Source organism: Dunckerocampus dactyliophorus, chromosome 2 (genome assembly GCF_027744805.1).
Source record: "Dunckerocampus dactyliophorus isolate RoL2022-P2 chromosome 2, RoL_Ddac_1.1, whole genome shotgun sequence".
Taxonomy (NCBI): Eukaryota; Metazoa; Chordata; class Actinopteri; order Syngnathiformes; family Syngnathidae; genus Dunckerocampus; species Dunckerocampus dactyliophorus.
Genome location: NC_072820.1, coordinates 44889043 through 44899341, shown reverse-complemented (window position 1 = coordinate 44899341; position 10299 = coordinate 44889043). Strand labels below are relative to the sequence as shown.

General features: G+C 38.9%; 1 protein-coding gene across 2 annotated transcripts in view; it reads right to left on the bottom strand.

Moving 5' to 3' along the window:
• Window positions 1–1451: 1451 nt before the first annotated feature.
• Window positions 1452–10299, bottom strand: part of ipmkb (inositol polyphosphate multikinase b) — a 29528-nt gene continuing 20680 nt past the window's right edge. For both annotated transcript variants that reach the window (XM_054763380.1, XM_054763390.1), the window contains one exon: window positions 1452–9185. In XM_054763380.1, coding sequence (XP_054619355.1) covers window positions 8407–9185 — 779 coding nt within the window. In that variant the 3' untranslated portion in view covers window positions 1452–8406. The remainder of the gene's footprint in view (window positions 9186–10299) is intronic.

Below are 10299 nucleotides of genomic sequence, written 5' to 3'. Positions count from 1 at the left end.
AGAGACGTTTATGGGATTGGAATTGCGCTGTTGTTGTTGTGTTCAGGTCTGAATAAAGATCGTCAGACTGTGTGACGTGTGCCTCCGTCTGTCGTCATAACAGAGGTGTGGCTTGGCATGATGCACATGCGTTAATTACAAAAGGAACATAATTAATGAATTAAATTAGTTACCACCATTAACTGCGCTATTTTTGACAGCCCTAAAATGTATTCATTATTTTGTTTCTCATTATATTACTACTAAGAAATGTCTCTTTAAAATTTCATTATGCTACTAAAATGATGTTATTTTTTCTCATAATATACAACGCTATTATTGTGAAATTTTTACTTTTTCTCTTTAGGTCACATTTTTGTCTTAATATTTTGACTTCATTCTCGTAAAATTACAGCTGTTTTTTTCCAATATCTGCTCTTGGCCCCCCACAAAGTGTCTCCTGGTAAAGAATTTCTCTCACAATTATGATTTTATTCCCATAATATTTTGACTTTGACTTTTTCCGCTACCCAATTTTCCAAGAATTACAACTTTATTCGTTTTGTTTCTCACGACAGAGTAAAAAAAAAATCTGAGATTTTGAGAATAAAGTTGTAAATTTACGAGAAAAAAAGTCGTAATATAACCTTTGCCCAAGGCCAAAAGTCACATAAGTCCCCCTCTTTCTAGCTGTCTCAGACAATGCCTGTTACAAAGAATAAAAATAATCGGAGATTTCGAAAATAAAGTTGTAAATTTATGACAAAGTCGTAAATGTACGAGAAAAAACTTGCGCTATTACGACAAAGTCCAAGATTTACAAAAAAACTCATAACTTTGTTACAGGCACTGCTTGAGACAGCTAAGACACGTAATATTACAACTTTATTCTCGTAAATTTACCACTTTTTTCTCTTTAATGTATTTTTTCTCATAAATGTACGAGTTTATTCTCAAAATCCTCCAATGTAGCCCTAATACTCTGTTATTGTTTCTCACGTGACTAAAAAAAATGATTTATAATGTCAACGTTATGCTAATAAAATGGGGTTATTTTTCTTCATATGACGCTGTTCTTGCAAAATTTATTTTTTCCTCTTTTAGATTACAACTTTTTTCTCTTAATATTTTGACTTTATTCTTGTAAAATTACTGCTTATTATCCTATCTACTCTGGCTGATCAGTACAAAATGTCGAAGTCAGGGGTGTCCACACTTTTCCTCACACACAAGGGCCGCATGCTGAAAAATGGAAGCGGGGGCCATTTTCATGTTTTTAACTGTAAAAGCAGGCTAAAACCAAGTGGATGTAGATATGTCGAGAAGGTTGTTTAAAGAAATCTCTTGTAATTGTTTTATTGTTGGTATTAGTATCAACAGTTCAACTTTTTATTTTTCCTGTTTTCTTGTTCAATTATATCTTTTTTTAGAAATATGAACACCCCCAGTCCAAGGGAAGAGACTCATAGAAGCAGGGTGGGAATGTTTTTTATTGTTTTTGCATTTCAATTCAAACAGCAGTCAACTCAAACTATTTTTTAACACAACCTGTTAATAATCATGTTATCATGGTGATATCACTCTGGAACAGATTCATTCCATTGCCATAATTTCCTACGGTGATGGGGGGGGGGGGATATCCTAAATACAAATGACTGGTCAACCAGCATCCCAGAACACATTGTGTTTGAATTAGAAGTAAGAAATGATGTTTTTACTTGTGTATTTTAATAATACAGTGGAACCTTGGTTAGCTTCCGCCCCCGGTTAGCGTGCATTCTCCGGTTAGCATACAATACGGCGCACGTCTTGTCGTGTTATTATGCCCTCCGTGGGTTCATCAGTGTTCTTAATATATATTTTTTTCTTTTTAATCACAAAACGTCCTTCCTGGTTAGCATCCCATTAGCTAGATAAACAAAATGGCAACCAAAACCGGAAGTCTATGATATCATCAGCTGACTCTAAAATATTAACACAAAACACGTTTTTATAGTCTTAAAATTAGTCTTGCTTGTAGAAAACAATACAAAATACATATAAATGATGAATGAACAGGATAAATGAACATTTACGGTGACTTTTACCTTCATTGAAGACTAGGCTCCCAAGGACACGATGTGGTAGCGAGATCAATCACCACCAGTTTCCTGTTTTTAGTCAGGTCAACAATAGCGTGTTCAGTGAAGGTAAAAGTAACCTTAATGGTTAATTCATCCAATCATTCACTATTTCTATACATTTAGAGTTGTTTTATGCCTGTACAACTATAAAAACATGTTCTTTGAGAGTCGGCATTGTAGACGGCCATGTAACTTCGGTTTCCGGTCGCCATTTTGTAAGCTAGCTAATAGGGTAGGATATCGTCCGTTTCAGTTAGACCTTCTGGAACGCTTATTGACGTTAAACCAAGGTTCCATTGTACACTGTAATAATAATTTCTGTATAATGTTCAGGGCTCTGCTTTGTCACTTTGTGAATGGGAATTCTAATTGATACAAAATGTACTTGAAACTTTAAAAAAAAAGTCCACAAATTGGGTGAAAAAGGTTTGTAAATAAAGTTATGTGTATTAGCTGTAAAAGTGACTACATGTAGGACCATCACACGATTATCTGCCTTTACACAATGCACAAAAGTTGCATCAGTGTCATTTTACACCGTAATAATTTACGGTTTATTCCATGTAAATATGCATGATATGGAACTTGTTAGCTTGCCATAGCAAAACAAGCGGAGAGGCTGATAAAGCTGCCAGAATGAATGAAGGATATTTCAAAGACACAAATTAATTCATCAATTTCATATATGCAGTTACAGACAAATAATTGCTAAATCATGTAAACACTGAAGTCTCCTAAAAATGTATGTTCATTCCAAACGATTATTAGCGGGCTCTTTTTTTTTGTCACATTAAAGGTGCAACAACTTAAATCGGGTTAAATTGCCAAGGGATTATCATTGGCTTTACATATTTTCATTGTATACAGTACATAGGTATATTTAAAAGCTACATATTGGGTGTAAAAGGCCTGTGCATATCAGTAAAATCAAGCAGCTTGCAATGTCCAAGCACAAAATGAGAAGCCTGTTACAATGTGAAGGATGTTCCATTCAAACAAATGCCCAGCAGCAATTAAAAACACACTTGCACTTCCTTATGTACCAGTATATGACGTGAATGACACATTTCTCTAGTTGGACTTACATTTCTGCAGTGGCAGCCCATGAATAGAAAACTAGTAGCCTACAAGCCTCTATATATCTTTATATATATTATAAATTGTAATCCATCTAACAAATATGACCAACCAAAAAACATTTAGGTTTATGACTGTTTAGAGTTAAAGGAGCCATATTATGCGTTTCTTATTTCCACGGATGAAAACAGTTTCTTTTTATCTTTAGCACGTCTGTGAGCACACTTAAAATCTGCTCTCAACAGGCCTGTTCAGAGCGGTCGGTTTAGGCTGGGGTGAACTTGAACGAGGAGCTCGAACCCCAACAGGAAGGGTAAATAATTGCAAATAAAATGACTGTACTGACCGGAATACAATGCAGCACTTTACTACTCAAGACAATTCTGAAAAGACGTGTCATTTTATATTGGAAATCTAGAGAATTATCCGTGCAAAGCCGCGGGTGGTGCTTAACAACTTCTCACCCACCCTGACGCGCGCACACCCCAGTAAACTTGAGCGAAAACTCGGAAAAAGTTCCTCAAAGGTGGGGAAGTTGGCAAATAACAGAGGAGTTAAGATGCTAACTTTAAAACAGGGGTGTCCAAAGTGCCGGAGCATAAAGTTTTAGGAGCATAAAGTTGAAATATTAAAGAAAAAAGTCAGAATATTACGAGAAATAACGCATTAAGTTGTCATTTTTGGGAAAAAGTTATGTTACGAGTCAAAATATGTGAATAAAGTTCTAAGTATGAGAAACAGCAGAAATCTGGGGGCGGGAATGTAACTTGCAAGAATAAAAGTAAAAACGTTAAGAGAAAAAAAGTTAATTTTGCAAAAATAATCCAAATAAGGAAAAATAATGGCCTTTTAGTAGCATATCGTTGAATTATTAAAGAAATGTTGGGTTTTTTTTGTGATTTTTTTTATGAGAAGCAAAAAAACCCAAAATATAACAGTTTTTTTTGGGAAAATTAGGTTGAAAATTAAAGTCAAAATATTATGGGAATAAAATCATAATATTATGAGGAAAAAAATGAAGATTATTTAAGAAGAAATTTTTAATATTTGGAAATTTTTAATATTTGGAAAATGCCCTTGCATCCTTTCACTTTGCTCGGCCAAAATTTGGGCACCCCTGCTTTAAGACAACGGCGATAAACGACACAATCGTCACACTAACAACTGTCAAATAGCTAAGAAACATCAAATTCCAAAGTGTGATGTACGGAAATGGTGTGCCCAGAAAGAACGGTTTATTGTGGCTCGGTTCAACGAGACTGACAGGCGGCTTTGTGGATTGTCCATGACCCGTGGTGAGTTGAGGAAATAGCATAGTAGAGGAAAAGCTGGAACCGCACTGGAACAGATGGATGTTCTGAGTCTGACATATGGCACCAGTGCCTCGTTTGATTGCAAACTACCTGCTATTTGACCGATACTGAAAACACAGTTTTTAAAATCCCTTTTTGTGAAAAAAATATTTTTCAAAAAACTAATCTTGAAAAAGACAGTATAGTCAGGGGTTGTCTTATATTCGGGTCAATACGGTATTCTACTTTGCTCAGATCCCCCCCCCCCAAAAAAAAAATAAAACATTCAATGACTGTCTATCTTCATTCACCGTTCACTAAGCAGCACTTTTTCTTCACTCCAAACATAAAGCTCGGCTTTGGCAGCTGTGGTCTTACCAGGTAGCGTTCACTACATCTGGTTTGTTCCAACTATTCCACAGTCGTACCTCATTCTCCACTTTATGACGACAAAAACACATTATTATATCACGTCAATCATGGTACAGTCGTCCCTCATTTATCGCGGTTAATTGGGTTCCAGACCCAACCGTTATAAGCGAATTTCCACCAAGTAGGATTCAATATTAATAAATGGAATATTTTCACAGTTAGAGCATAGAAAACCTGTTTATTATTAGAGAAATAATTATGAATTATTATGGAATAAACACCCCTATAGTCACCTTTACACTCATATTACCTAATATAGTAGACATGATAAGAGGTAAGACATAGCACTAGGAGAGTTCCTTGTTGTAGTATCTTGAACATAATGTGGGTCGATCGCATGGCATTAAAAAAAAAAGATGGACATCAGTCTATCATCCATCCCTCACTGTTTGCACAGGCTACAGAATCTCTGCAGGGACACAAGCCGCTGCTTTAAGCATGGCAAGCTACCGAGCTAACTAGTTAGCCTCCAATTTATTTATTCTAAACTTAGGAAAGGGTCTGAAACTGAGTGGAGAAGAAGGACAAAGTAAGAAGCCAACAACATACCACTTCCACACGGACTGGGAGGACAACTTTTTTGCACTCTGCGTCCACGGCTGACTCCACACAGTGCAAGTTAAGATAATGTAATGTAACACTGCTGACATCTAGTGACCAGAATGCGACATGACTTGTCTTTCAATATTTTTTACGGCCCTAGTTAACCACCAAACAGTGATTATTTATTACCTCATTTTTTTTAAAAACGCGATCGAATGAGGCAGCGATGTTTGAACTGCGAAGTGGCGAGGGACGACTGTATAGCCCCTCAAACTAATATTTTAGCATATATTATAAAGAATAAAGTGGGAGTGTCTAAGGCTGCAAATATCAGGAAGCAGAACAAAACAAAAGCACAGGCAGTCGGGCGCGTATGTAATATTTAAAAGCATGGTAAAAACCATACACTCTATATAATGCCATCACAATGTTAATATAAACTATGCATTCTTTCTTTTTTCCATTCATTTACCTGAGTCAGATCCCTGTTGACACTGGATTCAACAAAAACACACAGCGACAACTCAAGGTAAAAGTGTACAAATAAAGTAACTTGGCTGACGTAATGCCCGGCAGTAAGGTGTGTCAGTTTACGCTTCAAACAGTCACGCTTGAATCCAGTTGATGGTTTGCTTGTCTTTTCAAAATGCTCTGTAAACTTGCAAGGAAGAAAATCCAGTTGAGATGGTGTGGTTGTGTTATTCACAGCTCTGATTGTTCATTTACTGTAACTTAATAAGTGTTGCTATGACTAAACTAATGAAAATTTGTTTCCTGGTGGTGACAATAGGAGAAACCTGTAAGCACTGAAAAAGGTAGACAGTTTATACACTCATTAGACACGGTACGCTTGTCAATTATGCAGCAATTAAATGTTGCGGAGTGCATGTAAGCTCAATTCAATGAAATGCTAAAAAACTAGAAATTGTGAATGAATGCTGAGAGACGCTGCCACTGTACTGTTAAAAAAAAAAAAGTAGTTCAACGACCACTACAATGAAATCCATCTAGAATGTGCCATTAGAATAATTTGACACAAAGGCCCCACTCACACTGTGCAATTTGTATTTGCACACGGGCCCACTTCACACCTGAAGTCTGTAACACGGTACATTTCCTGGCCGCAGCACATTTAGAAGAGGTGGGCACAGCACCGAACGCTTGTCATGACACCCGCCTGCGTAACAGAAATGAACAGAACAGCTCAAAAGAATACACAAAATTAGTTATTAATGATAACTAGGGCTGCCTAAGTTCACCCACCCTTGGCCCACACCGCAGTTTAAGAAAACGCATCCGCGGTGTAGTTGATGTTGAGCCACAAGCAGGAACAAATATTGAGCAGAAGTGGACAAAGAAAAGGGTATTCTGAATGGTGACTTTAGCCTCAAAGCCCTGGCAGATGGCTCTCTCGACAAGACCAATGTTATTTGTATCTACTGTCCCTGTGAGTTGACGTACCCGAGTATGTCAAGTCTCAAATGCCAATTGCTGGACCAACTAACGAGTGTTTTATTTTATTTTTTTTAAGATACAAGCCATTTTGATGATTTTTTTGTTTTGAATTGCGAGCTAAAATGTGGGTTACGAGCTGCTGGTTACCGACAGGCAGAGCCAAAGACAGCTATTTAGAGCGCTTGTGTCTCCTTAGTATGTGGGGACAAAGGTGAAAGTGAGCGAGCACACAAACAGCACTCAAAGAGGCTCGTGAGGGAATTCATTAACATTATTATTATGATTTATTAGCAATTTATTCGCGTTTATGCTGGAACTGCTGTGTTTGTCAAATAGGACAGAATAAAACGTGCATGTTGTGTTATACTTCCATGCTGTTGAAGTCACCCGACTAAGAAAAGTGTGATAAAGTGTGTGTAAAAGAGTTTTTGGAAGTGAAGTATAAGCTATAACCTGATTGTACTACAGTATATGGGCGCAGTCCTAGTTCTGTAAACTACTGACCGTTCTTGACCACTTTATTTTTTTGGCAATATTTATTTTTCGAACGCATTGTTTTCATTTCATGTAGTTTGTTGGGTGTTTTTGCAAACCTTTATGTGTAATGTTAGTCAGATTCTTTGCTTGAAGGGAATGATATTTGAGTGATGGACAGTTTACCTCTCCAATGTCTACTCGTTGTTGTACATTGTGTCTGTTTTTTTTATACATTGAGAACCATTTTGTGTGCCCGCATATTACCCAGTCTCATGTTGACAGGTACATTAAAAACTTTAGAATTATCTTTCAAAAAGGTACACAACGATCTGCAATTAATTACAAGTTAACTATGGACAAAACACGATTAATCGCGATTAAATGTTTTAATCGATCGACAGCCCGGTAACAACTTGAAATTAGCCACAAAGACAGGAAAGTTGGAGAAATGTAGTGTAGTACCATGAAATGATGGTTTGAAAGAGGAAAAGAATAAGCGAAACTATTTTTTCTTTCCATGCATAGAATTAAGGTGAAAGCTTGTCTCTCAGCATCCTCACAAAAATCAACTCTAAAACCTAAAACTGCCATAAATATGATCAAATAGTTACTATGATATAAACAATATAGAAAAATCTCTGCACCACTCACGATTTGAGATGTTCTGATATACAACAAAAGAAGTTTTTTTAGTGGCCATGATATAAAAATAGATTTGTCAAATCCAGTGTATTTCAAATGGACTACAGGAAAGGTTGGGTCACATTTTGGGGTTTGTGTAACGTGAGAGTCAACATACCCGACTGAACACCTTCATCGGAATGGTTAGTGCATGGAGAGCTGCGGATCTGTCAGCCTCGGTGACTTTCGCTCGGTAAAACGACGCACAAACACATCAACGAGAGCTATCACAGGTGAGATGATGATGGTGGTGGGTCGTTCCAAGATTCGGGAGGGAGAGTGGACGGGTAGGAGTCAGTGGTTCACTTTCAGGCAATCAGGAGGTTAAAAAAAAAGAAAAAAGGAGTCTAAACATCATCACAAAGGATCTGCTCCAACACAGTCAGCAGATGCTTGAGGCCGTAGATGTAGCCGTGATCCAGGCTCTCGCTGGGGAAAACGTGCGCAAAGTCGATCATCTTCACCTCCACGTCTGCATCTCCTTCGCTGAACTCTGCTGCGTCACCTCCTCCTTGTCCTCGCACTATGTCCTCTTCTGTCCTGCTGCTCTTCTCCTTCTCGCTACTCTCGGCCTTTCCTTCCAGTTGGGATTTGTTTCCATTTCCGTTTGGTGGTTGCTGGGACAACCATGTAGAGTTGTCTTGCTCACGGAGCTCAGGCAGTTTCTCTCCAGAAAGTGGTTTGCATGCCGTTGTCCCCAAAGTGCCATCATCTCCACTGTTGCCATGAAGGTGGCTCTTATCACAAAGATGGAGGCCACCTTTCCTGTGATTGGTGTATATGGAGTCTAGGCTGCAATCACACGGCACCGCAACCTGAAAGTTGTTATTGTTGTACTCTGCCATCTCTTCTTTCTTGCTCCCTATCTCCGGTCTCCCTTCATCCTCCCCATCCCAACTCCTTCTGCCCGCCATTGGGCTGATTGGAGGTTTGCTGAAGAGGGAGGAAAAGGCGCTTGAGGTGACGGGCGAGGGGAAACCCTCATAGACAAAGAGAAGGGAGCTGGCATAGAAGGCCAATTGACGCTGAGACTCAAACCAGCGGAGGATGTTTTGCACTCTGCGGATGCTGGCTGCCACGGCGTCCTTCCTCAGACAAACACCGTTGTGGAAGAATTTAGCCAAGCCTGGACGAGAGAAGAATGCATTTCCTTGTTCACACTTCAAACACTTGTTCAAAATCCGATATGGCAGGATTCACCCTTAATGGTTCAAGTGACAAAATAATGAATAATGATGCACAGGTGAAACAGATAAAACCTTGAATCAGATACGTCTGTGTAGGCTCTCAGTCGTACAGGAGTTGTCCATCGAGGAAAAGGCTTCTTGAGACGTCATCTGTACTTCTGTGTAGAAGGTGTCGGACGTTTCGCTCCTCATCCGAAGAGCTTCGTCAGCAAACTAATAAGTGCTGGTAGCTTAGGCCTTAAATACAGTAAGAGTGGGCGGAATTGGTGTGCCAACACCCTCCTCCTATTGGTTCGTTACACTAAGCCTGCATTCCTCATCTTTACAGTGGTATAATCCTATCCTGTTATTCACACCTACGATAAAAGGGAAGTGTCGCTCCCTGAATTGGGTATGAACGACTCTGATACTGGCTTGTTAGCATCTATTGTTCTGGCTCGGCCCTGCCTTCACCTCATTTGCAAGACTAAGAGCTGTGGGTTTTGGTCTCAGTAACCTGCTGAACACAGGGTCCAAATTGAACCTCAAACCACCATTCCGATTCAATGATGGGTTCTGTTGTTTGACAAAAATAGCTTCCTTTACTCCTCTTTCAAACCATCTGTTTTCTTTGGCCAAAATCTTTACCTCGCTGTCCTGAAAAGAGTGATTGGTAGCTTTCAGGTGTAGATGTACTGCTGATTGAGGACCACTAGCATTGTCCCTGCGATGTTGATAAAGCCTTTTTTGGAGCATTTGCTTAGTTTCCCCAATGTAGTGCTCTTTGCATTCCTCATCTTTACAGTGGATGGAATAGACCACATTGCTCTGTTTCTGGTTTGGAGCCTTGTCTTTAGGATGCACTAATTTTTGTCTCAGGGTATTTACTGGTTTGAAATAGGTAGGAATTTTGTGTTGCCATAAGATCCTCTGGAGTTTTTCGGAGACCCCCGCTACATAAGGGACTACCACTCCTCTCCTTTTAGCTTCTGTGGGCTTTTGGGTTTCTTTCCCTACTCTCTTCTTTTGACATTTGTTAAAAGCCCACCGTGGGTACCCACAGGTTGAGAGCGC